This window comes from Crocodylus siamensis, chromosome 11, assembly GCF_052110815.1.
Source record: "Crocodylus siamensis isolate JL-2025a chromosome 11, ASM5211081v1, whole genome shotgun sequence".
In the NCBI taxonomy this organism is placed as follows: Eukaryota; Metazoa; Chordata; order Crocodylia; family Crocodylidae; genus Crocodylus; species Crocodylus siamensis.
In genome coordinates this window covers 7,448,581-7,465,854 of record NC_143405.1, presented here as the reverse complement: position 1 = coordinate 7,465,854, position 17,274 = coordinate 7,448,581, and the positions used below count along the sequence as shown (strand labels likewise).

At 47.1% G+C, this 17,274-nt stretch overlaps 1 protein-coding gene across 9 annotated transcripts in view; it reads right to left on the bottom strand.

The window, feature by feature from the left end:
• Positions 1-17,274, bottom strand: part of DDX31 (DEAD-box helicase 31) — a 66,191-nt gene that overhangs the window by 35,829 nt on the left and 13,088 nt on the right. For 6 of the 9 annotated variants that reach the window (XM_090022713.1, XM_090022716.1, XM_090022718.1 and 3 more), the window contains 6 exons: positions 16,887-17,122; positions 16,063-16,239; positions 13,009-13,068; positions 5,294-5,344; positions 3,137-3,276; positions 2,664-2,762 (listed from right to left, as the gene is read on the bottom strand). In XM_090022713.1, the coding sequence (XP_089878839.1) occupies positions 2,664-2,762; positions 3,137-3,276; positions 5,294-5,344; positions 13,009-13,068; positions 16,063-16,239; positions 16,887-17,122 (763 nt within the window). The remainder of the gene's footprint in view (positions 1-2,663; positions 2,763-3,136; positions 3,277-5,293; positions 5,345-13,008; positions 13,069-16,062; positions 16,240-16,886; positions 17,123-17,274) is intronic. The other 3 variants (XM_090022714.1, XM_090022721.1, XM_090022720.1) reach the window with 1 other exon arrangement.

Genomic DNA, 17,274 nt, shown 5'->3' with positions numbered 1-17,274 from the left:
GGTGATGCGCTTTCCTGTATAAATTAGTTAGGCCGCCGTTAGGAGATAAAGAAATTATCTGATGGCTGTCGAGGCAGGCGCTGCTAGATTGCACATGAAGGAACTAAAAGAGACGTAAGCACAAGGAGGAAATATCCAACTCTCGGCAGTGTTTTTCCTGCTTCTTGTTTCCTTCCTTTGAAGGAAAATATGTTAGTTATATGCAGCGCTGAGGCGCAACATTTTGGAGGGTAACCTTAAAAAAAAAAAAAAAAAAGAGGAAAATTCATCTAAGTCAGTACATGTGCACTCATGACAAGGGAAGAGAAACGTAACATCAAATTACACAATGCTACAAAATAAGAGTTGTTGAGGCAGTCGTGCAACAGTCCTAAGCTCCAGCGGGCATTGCTTTTCTCACCAGAGCCACAGCGAGAGGGTTTTGGCCAAAGTAAATCCTACTGAAGCCAAGTACAGGCTTCAGATATGTGTGGAAATTAATTGTGAGTGATTTCCAATTTCCAAGGCAGTTACCCATTATCCTGAAGTAGACACCCATCCTGGAAGAAGCCCATGCCTGGCCCCATTGCTTGGGTATCAACAGTTCTTGACCTACTCCTTTATATCCTCCAGTAGAGATAAAATTCTGGGCCAGATCCTTTTCTGATAGAAGTCAGCCCAACACTGCTAATCTACACCAGTGGAGGATGACAGGCATCTGTCGGGAGAATTAGCTGCTTAGATAAAACCCCCAACTTTTTACAGAGGATTTACATTTCCACAACCCCGTCAGGAGCTCATTATGAACACTGATTTTAAATGAAGCAAGGGGGAAAAAAAATAATAATACAAAGCCAAACCATTTACACAGCCTGAATGGAAAGATGGAAAGAAGATTGAGCCCAGATAAATGTGAGCGATCAGTGCCCGAGCAGAGCTGGCGGCAGGCTGGCACAGGCTGTCTTTTGCCCTCAATGCTAAATTGAATTGTCAGCTTTCTCACCATCGTGCTCTGTTTGTGAAGGGTGGGGGCAACTTGCGCTGATGGCACTTGCTGCCCTGAGCTTCAAGCTGCCTTCATGAATCATCTCTGTAATTCATCAGCACAGTTCAGTATCCTATTGCCCCTTTAAACGTGTGCGCACGTGCACACTTGAACTACTTGATTTGGAAGAGCACGGGATATACTACACACAGGCCAAACCACCCTCCTGTGCTAATTAGACAAGCATTTCTTCTGATCTGATAACTGTAGGTGAATTGCACTCCATTATCCAGAAGTCCCTGATCCCATAGGTGGTAGACTTTATTAAGGAAATTAAAGCAAAAAACCAACTCCCAAACAAAGAAAATAAGCCCTAGCTAGGCAGGCACTCCTCTATGGACTTCAGCTGCACTGACTTCAGAAGGCAGGAATAGACTCACATCCATCCCTTCCAGTCGAGCAATGGAAAGCATCAGTCTAAGGATGCCCAAACAGATGCCTCTCTCAACAACAGGTCTCCGTAAGTGCTATAATTGCCAGGTTGAGCAGGAGACACTACTCCCTTAAACTTGCTAGAAAAACAAAAACAAATGAAACTTTCTGAATTAAAAATTCAGAGCAAAATATGGGCAAACGCAAACCATTTTGCCCTCCCCCACCCAAAAATCATCATTAAAAAAAATAAAAAATAAAATACAACTTTCCAGTTGGAGTTAAAAATTCACAATTATGTGGGATTTCACCTTTAAATGTCAGTGCTGTTTGTTACATGAAAAAAAACCCTGTCAGCTTAGCCCTCCTTGTCTTGCTGGTGTCTGCTTAATAGATAGTTACCTGGGATGATGGATGGCTCTTTGTTAGACCACTAAGTGGCTCACAGCCGAGAATAAGCCCGTATTTACTGCCAGCGTTTGTTTATTTCAAGAATGCAAAACCAAATTTGATGTTGAGCTGCCCCACCCCACGTAAACACATAAAATAGAAGCCAGATAATTTGTGCGTCGGCGTTTACAGGGCTCCATCAAAACTGGCGCTGCACCGAAGTGATTTAACTTGGCTGTTGTTCTGAAATGCCAAGAGACGGGGATGCAGGGAGCCGAGGAAGGCAGGCAAGTCCAGCAGACTGGTGAAGAGCTCTGGGATCTGGTGGCAGTAATTAGTATGGGGCAGCATAGGGAGGTTCCTCCTCCAGGATGGACGGTGCTGGCTAAAGACTGACTTTTTCACCCTAGAATTACAGGAACTGTCAGGCTGACCTGGAGGCAGAACTCTCTCCCCCCAAGGCAGCTGGGAACAGCGCAAGCTTCCCTGCACTGAACCCAAAGGCAGCCAGACCCACCCTGGAGGGCACTCCTTAAAGCTCATTCGTCTTTGGTTTTACTCAGGAGGCAGCTAACAAAGGCAGTGCCCCAGAGGCGGTTTTTATGAGAGGGGCACTTGTTAGCTCCAGACTGATGCTCAAGACCGCACTTCCTGGAGGTCGTCACTGTACCCATATATCAGCTCTCCGCTTCCTTATTTAGCTGGTCTTGCCTTCTCCACCCCTACTTCCTCGCTCTCAGGTGAGCCAAAGCTGGCAAATACCAGGAGCCTCCTGACCTGTCTTGGCCAACACATCTTGGTCTTAGCCGGCCTGCGCTGCTCATGTCTTCCTAACCCAGAGGCCATATCAAGTTCTACCAACGCATTCGAAATATACCTTGGAATAGCTTTCTCCATTCCATTTATACAGCGTGGTTTGGCCAACGACCTGTCAGTTGTGACCCATAACTCTGTAGCAGTTCTGCTCCTGGCTGTCCTGTGGAGAGAAAGTACCAACCCTGACAACACGATGTGGACAAGTGTCCAATGGGCTGGGCTCCCTTGAATGTGAACTCCATGTAGGCAAGACTGAAACCCAGAGCCCTCGAGGTAACAGTGGGGTGCAATGAATCACTGAGCGTCTCCCCTCCTTCCTAAAACCACACACGCATTCACTCGTGCAATAAATTTGTCATGCTTGATTACATTACAGGTTTCAGTTCCCTCCTTCTGCTATGCTGGGGCTAGTCCAGGATCACAAGAATTAATAACTCTTATTAAAACATGTACAAGACACAGTCCCTCTGAAAGTGCCATGGAAGGTTAATTAGCTAGGAGGAGCTGGAACTTTTGTTCGGGTCTCTGACTCACTTAATCTTGTGAGAAGCCAGCGAGTTGACATATTCTGCCTCCGAAGGAATCAGGATGAGCAGGCTGTTCCCGTGACAGCCAATCCGAGCCGTCCTTCCGATCCGGTGGACGTATTCCGCAGGTGAAACCGGAGCGTTGTACTTCAAAAGGGGAACACAAAGAGAAAGGAGAAATTAAACAAAATGCAGCGGAGCTGATTACAAACATGCCGCTTTGTCCGTTTGCCTAAAAAGGGAGCTAAATAAAAACTGGGTCTCTTGCCTACCTTAGAGAGGGGCTGTTTATAAAGAGCCCATCGGACTCATCTCTGGAACCATCACTCAGCCCCATCAGCCATAGCAGGTTTTTGACATGTGAATGTGACACATTGGCCAAGTTTCAGATAATAGGACAGTTTCCCCATCTCGGTGTCTCTCTTCGCTTTTTTACATTTTATTTCTACACAGGCTCGTCAGGAACCCGTTTGCCTCTTTTTTTTTTTTTTTTTCAAACAGGAATGCCCACACAGAACGACAAGCTGCCTGCTGTGCATCTGGGAGGAAATGGGAACAATTCAAATTTACAGTCGGGCTAAACCACTGGGTTGATTAAAGCAAATCGCTGATGGTTACTCGGCAGAAAAGGACCAGGGGCAATACGCAGGTGCAAGTCCCACACGCTGCGTGCAGTGAAAGAAGGTGATGTCTCCGGACCCACTGTCTTGCCATTTGTACCCATCAGGCTCTCACAGAATTTTGATTAAGCCGCCGCTAACGCGCCAATGCCTCTCATTGACTTCCGTGGGAATTAAAGCTGCTCAGCAGAGCTTGCAGGATCCTATAAAGTGGGACATGATTTTTTTTCCTCCTCCTGGAAAAGCGAACGCGTGTGCACGCACACACACACACATGCTACTTAGAAATAAGCCCTCAGCAGTTTAACTGGGGAAAAAAAAAACCCAACAACCAAAGCCCACTCTAGTGTTTATACCTGTGCCCTCTGGCAAATTTTCTACTAGCTAGAGGTGTGAGTAAGATGCTGTGAGCAATCTAATTGCTCCCTGCAGGTCAGTGCTCTTGGACACAGCTCTCAGGACAGCTGAGCTTTCACCTTCTGGACAAGCAGCAGTCTCCCAGGGCCTCAGATAATTTGCACCGTGTTGAGTATGGCAAGTGCAACTGGGCCCAAGAATGAAAGACTCTGCTCCCCCAGTCCAGTCCGAGCAGCTAATTTCTGAAAAAAAAATGATTATTTTTTAGCCAAAATTATAATCCTACTTGTTCCCTAAAGGGATGTGCTGGAAACTGAAAGGCTGCTTTGTCAAGGTTGAGCAGCCCATTCTGCTTACCCAACGGTCACTTAATGTGTGAAAACTTTCAGTTCAACGTCATTCCCTGTATTTTGCAAACCCAGTTTGTAAACTTAACATTTTATTTTTTTTTTTAAGTTAAAGGAGAGCTGAAGTTTCACACACATCCTCTCCCTTGGCACCTGAAATTAAAGCCTGACATTTCATTAAGGCTTGATCCTACTTCCACTGAAAACACAGACAAAATTCACGTTGACACCAGTGGTGCAGTATCAGATCTTCAGAGGAAACCCTAATAAGAACTGCCTAATCCTGAAAGGTGCTGTGTGCTTGCTGCTGCTAGGAGAGTATACAACGGCTTAAATTAGCAATGTGGCTCGGTTTTCAAGATGAAGCCTCTGGAGCTACACAGGGGCTTATAGTAAGGCATCTACTCAAACTCCTCAAGGAATTGGGTCCTCAGCCATGCCTGCAGTGGGGAGCTCAGCACTATGTTAAAAATGGCCAGAACCTGGCAGGATCAGGCTCCAATTATTTTATATTCATGGAATATTATTTATCTGCTAAAAAGGCTGGATTAGCAAAAAAGAAAACAGAATGAAACTCACGGAGCTTCTGCAACGTAAGATTAACCCCTGAACCCGCTCCGCATAAAAAGACAAAGGGTATTTGAGAATCCTTTGGCATAAAGGAAACAAAGGACCTGTTAATGAAGACTATTTCTCCATCGAGGAGTCATTGGGACTCTGCAATGGACCCTTCCTCATATCTACTCATATTGCAGGATCTGGGCCTGAAAGAACAGAATATCACTAGGAGGCTCCCCCGTCTGCAAACAATTTACACAAGCAAAACCCCCAGAAACCTACCTGAACAATCCAGGTGACTTGAGGCAGGTCCAACCCACGGGCAGCAACATCCTTTTATAAGAAAAAAGAAAAAAAAAAATCAGCTAGGAGAAAATGTCTTAGGAATAAGTGACATCTGGGGAAATGTGATGTTTTTGTAGGGAGACTTTTGCACCTCTTATATTAGATGGAGATGGATGGGAACTTCATAATCAATATGTAAGGGTTTAAATGCAAAAAGGAGTTCGCAAAAAAAAATTAATTCCCACAGATGTAACTATATCTGTTTCCATGAAGCTATGCTGCTTTACAACTGCTGAAGTCACTGGCCCCTTAAATTCTAAGGACCAGATTCTGCCACCTGTATGTTGGTAAGACCTTGCTCCTTCGGCCCTGGCACTGATGTTACAGGCACATGAATATGGGTGGCAAGATCCAGTCCTAAAACAACTTTATCGATTAAATTTAAGCCTTTCCTTGCAGTGTTTGCAGTCGCTGCAGCTCTATGCTACCAAATGAGAACTGAACAGTAGAGTATGATGCTCTACGTTTCCCTTCCCAGCCAGGCAAAATGCAGGAGAACATAAATAAACAGAACCTGCAGGGAAAAGGGAATTTGATTTTTAAAAAATTAATTCAGGTTTAATGATCTCTAGGGTTAGTACTCTCATCTGTACAAGATATAACATTTTCTGTCTCTCACCATTACTTTATCCACAGATGCTGGTTTTCAAGCATTTAGGAGGCACCTCCTCTTTTATACTGGAAGCCTTGTTTATGTCCAAAATGAAACCCCTTTCTATTGATTTCCCTAATAAGCCTAAACATGAAGTCCTGGTGGCTCTCTCGCTTCAATAAGGTCAGATCAGACCAACTGCCTCCTTAATAACTTTTATTGGCTCACAGTCCGTTTCAGAATCCAGGTCAAAACTCTCCTCTGGACCCTGTAATCTTGCCACCCCTATTTACACATAGCTCCACTGCTTTCCACGTCTGCTCGGAGAGGGAGCTTGATGTCCTGCCCTAGCAGGGCCCTTGAAAGCAAACGTGCGTTGGTCTACTGGTGATTACCAGATGAGACATGAGGCTCCTACTCAGATACTCTGGGCCAGATTAAGAGGTCACAGGGCAAGACAGCCATCTAAGTGAGGCAACCTCATTCATGCCCCAGCCTCTGATGCATTTGGTGTTCCTGATGGATCTAAGTCAAGATCACTTGGTTCTTAGATAAAAATAGAGCAACTCAATAGAGAGAAAAACCTCCAGGGAGTCTGACAGAGGCTGACTTATCCCTTGTATTTATCCTGGCCTGGTTCTGAAGTGAAGAGATAAACCTCAGCCCTGCAGAGAAGTGTTGGGGCTGTTATCTGATGCATTTGCCACTGGGCTGGCCCAGTGACTTACGAAGGAAGCATTTCTTCTGAGTGAGATGTACACCTTGCCGGGGTCGTTTGACCCCAGCACTCTTTCCTGCCATGGCAGGGGGTCGGACTAAATGATCTGCTCAGGTCCCTTCCGACCCTAGAAACTATGAAACTGTGAGATCCTTTGACCTACCCAGGGCCCTGCAGATCACCAGTGGGTTTTAGGGTTTCAAGTACTGTCAAAAAATAGCCTCAGCACCTCTTGCTGGTATTTTGTGTCATAAGTCATGTCCTTGCATGGTCTTGGAACGGGCACTTGTGCCGTTCAGTGAGAGGAAGTGTGCAGGCTGGACTCATTAGGTAATGTTTTGGAACACATGCGTCTTTTGGCTCGTTCCAAACCAGAATAGATTACAAATGTAAAGCGGAAGCCTAATGTACTAAAAACGTGTTGGCCACCCACTGAAGTGTTTTCAAGCAACTCCCACAGGCGTTACAGACTCAGAAGCTGATGTTCTGGCAGCAGCAGCTTTCCCATCACCCCAAACGCGTTGTGTTGTGACTCCAACTGCAGTACAGCAGGAGCCACGTGCCATGACACCGCTTTTGGTAGCATTAAGGGATGCCCCATTCATAGAGCTGGACAAGCAGAGGTACAAAATAACAGCTTTAAGAAATGCAGAAGCACGCAGTGAGAATGCAGAAAATGCACACAATGTATCAGGAGAGCACCAAGACGAACTGTGGGTTGTCATCTGACAGGACGCTCTCTCACAGCAGGCGGACAATAGGCCTGGTCTCTTCACTGCTTGCTCAGTCCCATATTTCCATAGTCAGCAGTTCGTAACTTTTTTTCCCCTGTGAGGCACCTCCTGCCCCACTTGGCAGTATGGGAAGAAGTAGTAAATGTGCCCTTCTCCTTCCAACCAGATTTCTGTTCTCAGGCTCTGGCTCAATACTGAATGGTATTATCCCCATTTGCCACCTGGAAAAGCAGACGGACAGGCTAAGATGGTAAGGGCCAGCCTAAGACAGAGGAAGGGTGGGAGCTGTACTTAGGAGGACTTCTTGGCTCCTAAAATCATGCTTACTCACCAGACTAGTCTGCCTGTGCAGGATTATTATCAGTATTCAGTTTAGATTGCCAATTATTGGCATTTATGCCCTTAGGGACTACATTAGCCAACTAGAGATACATTTACTGATTACTGGAGGGTTCTGCAAACTCAGTATCTGTCCCCCTGGCTTTTCTGTGGTCTTATTACCTACTGGAAAAGCAGCACGATACAGTTAGGGTATGGAAGTCTAAACCAACCCACTCTCTCTGCTGGTGGACCTCAAATGCTAAGAGACTCCTGCTTCATAAACTGCCATACAATTTTTTTGGCCCTCTCCACAAGAAAGGCACCTGAGAGAGGTACAGAAGACTAGTGACAAACATCCAATTAATTTACTGGGATCACATTTAGCAGCTGTCAAATGTCTGGGATCACTTCCGGGCCCCGCTGAAATCAGTGTCAAAATTCCCATCAAGTTCAATAAGATCAAGATTTCACCCAAACTTTATTTTCTCTCTTCCAGGAGCAGACTTCAATTTGATTTATCATATTCCTTTGGCTTGCTGGGTACTGCAAAGCTCAGAGAGCAGATTCCATTCTAAGACCCATTTAGTTAAAATAGGATTTATAGCATTTAAATTTATAGGATTTAAATGAGACCGTCAAAATCAGTTATTTGTTTAAGCAGAACAGGCACTGGACAATGCAAGTCAGTAACGACAATGCAGTTTAACTGAGGCCACGTGGCTTCACGCTGGAGTTTTGTACCCACAGATTATAGCCCCCTTTGTTTTTGAGGCCCACCCCCAAAAAAACCTACTGGCGCACAAACTGACAACTCTGCATCTACTTAATGGATTTGCACGTAAGCAGCTCTTGCATAACCATAAAAACTGGGGCCTGCAATCCCAAGGCAAGAACAAAAAAAGGGGGCAGCCATTATTGAAGGGTGCAAAATCTGCTCCTGTAAAAGCAGAGGCTGGAACAGTCTGCAGGAGAGATGGAGACCTGGGGACAAGGAAAGAAGCAAAAAATCTGCATGCCTGAGTGAGTCCACAGAGTGTCCTATTAAACAGACCCGTTTTTCCACTGCTCCAAGTCTCACAGAAATGAGGAAGGGCTTGGATTTCTCTTCCCCTCTGTAGGCTGTCAGCACCGCTTGTTAATCGCTGGCGATGGCCTTGTTGGGCTACACCAGGGACTTCTCTTCCCCTCCCCACCCCCCAACTGGTGTCTCCCCGCACGGTTTCGGCTGTGATAATCCTTTCAGCAGGGTCGGGGTGGATTTTACAGAAGCAAAATGAAAGGAACCACATCAGATCAAGGGGAGAAGGAAATAAAAAAAGATGACAGCAATGAACATGTCTTGCCCGGTCCCATCTGCAGTGAGCCTGGAAGCCGCAGAAGGGCACAGTATCAGGGCACAGCCAACCTGGGGCACCATCAGGGCTGCTGAAATTTTTGCTCTCGCCGATTCATGGCACCAGATCAAGCCGGCTGCCTAGGGCAGGGGGGGTCCTGAGGATGCTACCTAGAAAACAAGGTGAATTACCACCAGGTATCAGAAGAGCCATGGCCACAAAGCTTTCGCAAGGGCCTCGGTTGGCTCAATCCCTCTCATGCAACCTAATTAGGGCGAAAGAAATCGCTAAAGTTGCTTTTGAAAGACACTCAATGGTGAGGTCTTGAAGGCCCTGAGCTTGACAATTGGCTGCCTACATGAGGCCTAGAAGTACAGATGGAAGGCAGCTTGCTCAGGTGCCAGGCTGTCAGTTGGATTAAAATGACTCATTTATTTACCAAAGAACCTCACAAAGTGCTTTAGCTAACAGGGAGAGAGGGTCTAACGGCTCTCCAAGCTGGGGAAGGAGCTCTCGCGCCTTCCCGGCCTGCCAAAAGTCATTACTGCCGAGTGTGGAAAGCCATCAGCAGGGTAGAGACCCCCGTCGGCAGGGTGACAGATTGGGCTGCGTAATCAGAGGAGGAAGGAGAGAGCACAGAAGCTGTCAGAGGCGAAAGCTCTTGGCTGGGGCCGCTAGAAAACTGGCAAGATGAGTTAGCGTGACTGAGTAAACAGCAAACAGTCTCCAAATGATCTTTCCTCTCCCCCTGGAAGAGATGAACTTGTTTAAAAGGCACATCCCGAAGGAAGCTGTGCAGAACTTCAGCATAGGAGAGAGAAATAAAATTGCAGGATATCTTCAGAGATGGACTACCTCTGCTTTTCAGGCTATACTACGTGGCAAAAGAAACGAAGTAAAAATAAAAACTATTAACAGAAAGAGTGCACTCCATGGACTGCCACAGCAGGAAGAAAAGCAAAGGAGACAAGAGAGCCAGAGACAAAAAGGGGAGAGGATTTTTTTTTTGTTTAGTGGTCTTTGTTGAGCAGCACAAGCCTGCACTGAGTGAGCAAGACCCTGGCACTTTGTGGGTACAAAGCACATAGGTGGCTTTACAGTATAGAGCCAAGAATTCCTGCCTGTGAAATATCTGTGCTGTTACTGGGGCAATGACGACTGTCTGACAACCCGTGCCTTCTAGACAGAGTGCCGGAGCAGTAGGCTAGAAGTTATCACAATTCCCGCCTGTCCTGTGGTGTCAGTGCGAAGGGGCACGTGCATTTTGGAATTACTGTCTGGCCTACTTCTTTATCCAAACCATCTATACAGACCCCATCAATATAGGAACTGGGTACCTCACACATCTTTCATGTATTTATCCTCCCATTTTGCCTGGGAAGCAGGGCCGGGTGCTGTTATGCTCATTTTAAATAGGGGGCACTGAAGCACAGAGATTTAGTGACCGACTCAAGGCCACACGGGAGGTCCATAGCAGTGAAGGGAACTGCACCCAAGTCTCCAACACCTGAAACCAGCACCCAAGTGGTCTGCCTTCCACTCTCCCCTTTTTCATCCTATTTATCTGCCCAAATCCTCCCTTTTCTGTCTCTTCCCACCTTGCCCTGCTGCAGCTGGAGACCATGAGCAGACTCGTGCCACCCATGGGAACCAACACTAATGTCCCCACTGCCTATAATGTGTCCATGCCAAATAGAAATGTCATTAACTAAGGATCACCAGTGCCCCAGAGACACTCCCGCAGCCACCTCATCGTGGCTTGAAACAACGCACATGGCTTAAAGAACAAAGCAGAACACAAAACACAGGACTGGTCAGGTCGATGGGACAAGTGTCCTGACCTACATTTGTGTTAAGGTGGTGACAACACCTGCCTACAGGCTGTTTGAAGGAAGCATGAAGCCCCCACATCAGCTACTGTACTCTGGCACAACCTGGCACAGAATCCAATAGGCACCGTGGGTCTCGGGGATTAAGAACCACCTCGTTAAAACTACGGCACAAAGACTGATGGGTTAAGTCATCTTTTATCTCTGGGAATCCTGGGTTTCAGACCCAGGTGGAGGCTTAGGTGAAAAGGAGTTCTCAACCCAGCCATTTGTGAACAAATGCCCGGGTGGCACGGGCTGGTTACCCTGACTTGGAAGAGGTGGGAAGAGACTGAAATTCAGGAGTGAAGTGTATTAGCAGAGCAGCAACATGTTCAGTTTACCTCCTCCCTTCCATGAATGAATGAATGAATGAATGAATGAATGAATGCATGCTGGTGCTCGCTACCTTTGTACTTCATCCATCTACTTAAAGCAGTTGTGAATTTGTATAGTGATGGTGGGAAAGGAGACAAACCACAGACCTGTCAACTCTGAACATGCGCTACATAGAAAAGCTGAGGTGTTTATGTTCCTCCCGCATTTCAGCAGAAGAGGGAGTGATAAGTTGTTAGCAAACTCGCATTTACTACCCTTCAAATCTTAAAATAAACCTGCCTGCTGCTTTTTAAATTGGAGAGGCAATGCAATGTCAGTAAACGTGAGTCTTCCTGGGAAATTCTTCTCTTCTATCCAGTAGATGCACAGATCACAATAAATATTAGTTAGAGGATATTTAGCATTTACCAAGTACTTTTTCCCTTGAAAGCATCTTATGCAAGCCAGTGAATTAATAAGCCTTGCAGTGGTCTTGATGCTGAGGTAGAAAAACATTACCTCCATGGTATCTGGGAAAAAACTGTGGCACAGAGGGTTTCAGTGACTTGATCAAGGTTAAAAAACAAAGGGATGTAGGTTCCTCGGGCGAGGGCTGGCTGAAGACAAGTATGCTTTGCAAGTCATGCCATAGGTCATTCGGCAGCCCTAGGTCCAAGCTATCCCTGCATCTAAAGGGTAGTCGAACCCACTGCAAAAAAGCATTTCAGTAAACTTTGATCTCCTCTGCAGCCCCCCACAAGCTCGCAACCCTTTTCCTTTAAGAAGAAGGTGTCGCAACAACCAGAGTCACTCAGAGCTGGAGAGGGTTTCTCAGCTCTAATTACTCCCGATCGCTGTAATTTACAAGTTTGCAGTGGGTAGAAATCGCCAAGATTCACACGTTTTCAGATCAACAGCTGCCACGATTAGAGAGCAAATCGTGCAGCCTTCTGCACCATTACAGCAGGCTGGCTGTGGCACCGACAGGTCAGAAGTGAGATGCGAGAGGTGCCACCACAGCACGAGGGAGCCAGCGAACTTCCAATGGAGTAAAGGTGTTTCCCTCCCCATCCTTACAGGAAGCTTGAAGGGCAAACAAAACAAGTGCATTCCTAATGAAACAGTCCTCTAGCTATGCTGCCATTGTTCCCAGCACGTTTTTGTTTTTTAACCCTGGGGTAGTCGTCAAGACTAGAACTACCACATTGTATCCAATTTACCTGGCAGCTATGGGCACAGTACATTATCAGGCCTGCTTTCTGTCTCCTGCACTTGCAGGGCAAGTCACGAAGAAACACCTTTTCCAAGATGGGCAGCTGTACAGCCAATGCAATAGATTAGTAAGATTTTGCTCTTTATACTGGGTGACTTCCACCAACGGTTTGCAACATAATCTACAAAGGGGGAGCTGTTGGTCTGCTGCACAAGGGAGAGAGGCTGAGACAGAACACATCACTGACTTTCCCAAGGTCAGGGGGCCAGGATTAGATTAGAGCAGTGGTTTTCAACCTTTTTTCATTTGCAATCCCCTAAAAAACATAGAATGGAAGTGTGGACCCTTCTGAATGGTAAGTGTGGGTATCCACATACTTTTGATTGATCATAGTCATCTTTCCTTAGACCCCCTTTGATATAGTCTGTGGATTCCCCAGGTTGAAAACCACTGGACTGAAGCAAGGTCTTCCAATACCCTGTCTAACCACAGACATCACTGCCTACCACACTGGGACCCTTATCATCCTTGCGGTGACACTCGAAGGTACCTACTGTGCAGAGTAAGATGCCAATCTTGGCCTGCAGGAACTCCTGGAATACTGCAGTCCTTTCCTAGAGGATGAAAAACAGGGCACAGTATGGTCAGCTGTAAGTGATGGACCAGACACGGTAGGCTATAAGAAAACACTAGTCACGTTCCATAATTTCCTGGCCGGCTTTGAGAAGAAAAGCGGATGGGTTCCTACCCAGGCTGCGGAGGACTTCTTGGATTTGGAAAAACAAGGGCCACAGTGGTTGGCACAGATATGGAGGCACAGAGCCTGGGGCTAGCCCAAATCCCTGGGTCCAAACCAAGATGGCCATCATGTGCAGGGCTTGTGAAACCTGAGCTGATAGAAGTATGCTAAAGGGATCATCCGGATCTGTGTAGAAAGGACCCATTAGGGAAGGCACAAGCTTCTTAAAATGGATTAGAGGGAGGCTAATTTAGGTACTGCCTCATCAGTAACTGCCTGGAAGAGCACAAGAGGTTCCCCCTAGCGGTCAAGCTTGATTAAAGCACGGTGATTATGAATGAGTTCCCCCATGTTCCTGCTACAAGAGGCCAAACCACGCAGAGCTCTTGCCAGGGAGGCACTGACTCTTGCCAGGGATTTCACTCTCAAATGGTGAGGACCTTTCCAAAGCAAGACCATCCATCAGCTTCCCCAGGAGGACACAGGGGGCACATGAGGAGGCCCTACAGCCATGACCCTTGCTATTCCAGTGCCGGACTCCCACAAAGCTCCATCAATGCGGTCCCCGTACCTGGCAGATACGTCCCCTCCAGGACCTTGCACAAGCTTACCCAGGACACCTTCATTTTTCTCGGCTCAACCTCTTGCTTCTTCAGTGCCAAGCCTTTCCTGAACAAATGCTGATTTCTAAATTGCAGAGGATTTTCTGTGAAGCAAGGAGGTGCTGTCTCACACCACTCCCTCAAGCTCATGTTAAACACCATATTAGTCCTATGTGCCATCAGCTATTTAGAGACAGACTGATGCACCCACTTACTCTCTCACCTGGTCTCCCTGCCCTCTAATCACTGAGGGAGATTAGTGCACACAGACCAGTCTTCTTTTCTGAGTCTTTCTAGATCTTCTCCACCAGCTCATGGTTTCTCTAGCCTCAGGGGAATGGTTAAACTGCCTCCTAAGGGAGGCTGGCCATACCACTGAGAAATAAGCTCCATCCATTTCATGCCCAGGCATAGAAATGAAAGAAACCGGTACCGTGGAGCAGCTCTAAGCACGTGACCAGCATAACAGTCGAGCTCTCCTTAGAGTGGTGCAGCTAGGCAAAGATTTAGATGTGCCTTAAGAATACCACCCTCCCTCTATTGTTTCTGGCTCCAGCGTGTTTCCATCTACCCCCATCCCCACAAGCTTTCCTTGCCTTCAAGGCTCCAAGACTTGCTCCCAGTCTGATCCCAATTAGCACAGCAAAGAGCTGAGTGAAACTGTCATCTCTCCTCATTGCACAGAGCAATCCCTGGCTGAATAGATCATTCTGCACTGAAGAAGGAGGATGGAAACCTGGGTTTCTCAGATGTGCTCACGCCTCTCCCAACGAAAATTCAAGAAGAGAGTGCTCTGTATCTTGTTGACAATGACAGCAGCCGTGCTCAGCAGTACCATATGGGATCCACAATTTAGCTCCATTAATGCTCTTAATTTGAAGACATCAAGCACTAATTACACACTGGGTACTAAAAAGGCAAAACCCTTCCCCTGGTGCCAGCTACTTAGTGGTGTTCTGTTGCCTTAACAGCTGGCCAGGCTAGAGCTGGGCCAGGCCAGGCCTGCTTGCTCTCCCAGGCAGGCAGGGTGAGGAGAGGCCAGAATGCAGGGACAGCAAAGCACATGTTCCTGCTCTCCACAGGACGGGAACAAGTGAGAAAAAACAATGGCTCTTCACCTCTCGTTTTACTGCAGGAGCGTTGTTCATTTGCTGTCGCCACTGTGCTGTTCAGAGCAGGGCAGTCACTCCCCACCCTGCACAGGCTAGGGGCAGGGAAAGGGTTACTGAGCTTTCAGGGACCTTCCTCTCCTACTCAAAGCCTCTGCTGTGAATGCTCACTTGGATACGCTTCTGCCCTTGTAAATACTTCAGTATCAAATTCCACTCTAATCAGCAAGTCAGCCAAGCTTGGTATGCTTACGCCAGTTCACTAGCTCTATTCGCTGGGCAATCTCTGTTCGAGTGCTAATACCATCCCTTGGGGAGGGGGAAGTCTGTCAGGGCATTGTTCTCTGCAGCCGAAGCCAGCCCGTTCCATCTTCTACGTAACAGGGCCACCAACTTATACAGTGTAATACTTGGACTTGGACAATCAGTTTAATCAGACTGACAGTTTCTTTGGGTTTGAAAGCCATTCCCTGCCTAGCCTGGAGAGATGGATGTACACCTACACAAAAGGGAGATGGGTTAAGTGTGCGCAACTGCACAAACCTGGTGACACACCAATGTTTGGCCCTTCTGCGGTTCCTTTCAGATACAGAGTTCAAACATCTTACACAAGCAAGTCAAATCTCTCTCTTCGCCTCGGCAGATGGAGAAACAAAGGCCCCTAGGGCCTTACTGACTCACTCGAAGTCACAGAGCAAATCAGTGACAGAATCAGGTACAGAAATCGGGTACAAAAACTAGGCCTCCTGTTTCCCAGTCTTGGGCTACATTTATAAGGGCTTGTCAGGGATGGGACCAGGAAGGAGGGGGAAGGTATCTCCTGCAAGGCTCCACCTGTGGACCTCTTAAGCTGAGCAAAAAGCCTGCAGGTGACCCCTGAGCATAAAAACACGTACTGCATGGCTAGAAGCACACATGCATAGACTCAACGACACAGTGAGTGACAAATGCCTATTCTAGTACCATATACCAGTAGGACGCCTTCCCTTGTCTCAGTTTGACCTCAGACAAGTTATGGGAAAGTGTCTGTGGAACCAAAACCAACAGAGGCTTTGAAACCAGTTTCTTCTAGGGAAGGGGATAAAGGCAAGTGAGGGCAAATGGCAGCACTTCTCACTACAACTGGCCGTCCTCCTAATGGATACGTGTTGTGCTCACCTCCTGATCCATGTTGCCATGTAGTCGGAGGAACCTCAGGTCTGGCAATGGAGGCAGTGGATGCCCAGGCTGGTCAGACTCTGCACCTCCCAACAGGACTTTTAGGAAGAGTTCATGGTGGAATTCCACTTGCTCACAGCTGGAGAAAAAGATGATCATCTTGTGGCATTTTTCAAACTGCAGGGAGGACAAGAAAATGCACAAGGCCTTTTTTATATATCTGTACCAAGGACTGCATTTTTAATATCCTGGAGCAACTTACATGCTGCAGGAATGCATGCTGTGCCCGCACAGTAAGGCCTCAAACACTCTCCTGGTTCCTGGACCGTAAGTCCTGGATGTAATCCACATGGTCTTGGACGGCCTAGGACCGTACTATATTAAAGCCTGCCTATCTCTGAGACAGCTGTGTGCTACTGGGGCACTGCAGCCACCAGTGCCTGTGCCAAAAGTCTTGGACGTCGATGGCAGAGATTTCACAGGGGATGGCCCCTTGCTGCAGGACTCCTGAGCAGAGGAAGTCAGAATGAGTGCAAGCCTGACTACTGTTAGCATGACAGCACGCACGTTTCCAAATGGACTCGATAGGTATGTTTACACCCTACCTGTTGAGTTTGCCACCAGCTCCAGAATTCCTTGACTGAGCCCAAGGTATGGATTTAATGCAGTTTGGCCCACAGACAATAGTGAGTTAACCCACACAGCTTTCGAGCTGCTGCGTTTCAAGGACCACTCATTTTCTGTTCCAAGACCAAACAGATACGGAGGAGCTGGAAAGGCCCATAATCCTTTGAGGCAAAGACACAACACAAGTGAAGCCTTACCTTGCACTTCCCAAGGATAAAAGCAGATAAGGTGACAAGCCTCAGCTTGCTGGGAACCACCACCACATGCTGCTTGAGCTTCTCTGGTACAGCAAAGCTGCTGTTCCCCATGTTAACTGGGGAACAAACTGCTCCCTGAACTGGTTCCAGCTCAGGTTCACTTCTGTCCCAGGTTTCATCCACAACAGAAATGCTGACTGGATCGTTCAGACTGATATCGGCCAACCTCGTTACACCTAAAGTCACAGAAAAACCATTATACCCACAGCCGGAGCTTCTTTGTAAAGCAAAGCATACTGTAATTGTTCCCTATCACCTCCTGGGACAATAATGAAGTGGGTAATGATATATGGACTTTAAAGACAACTGATGCAGTTTGAAAGGGACA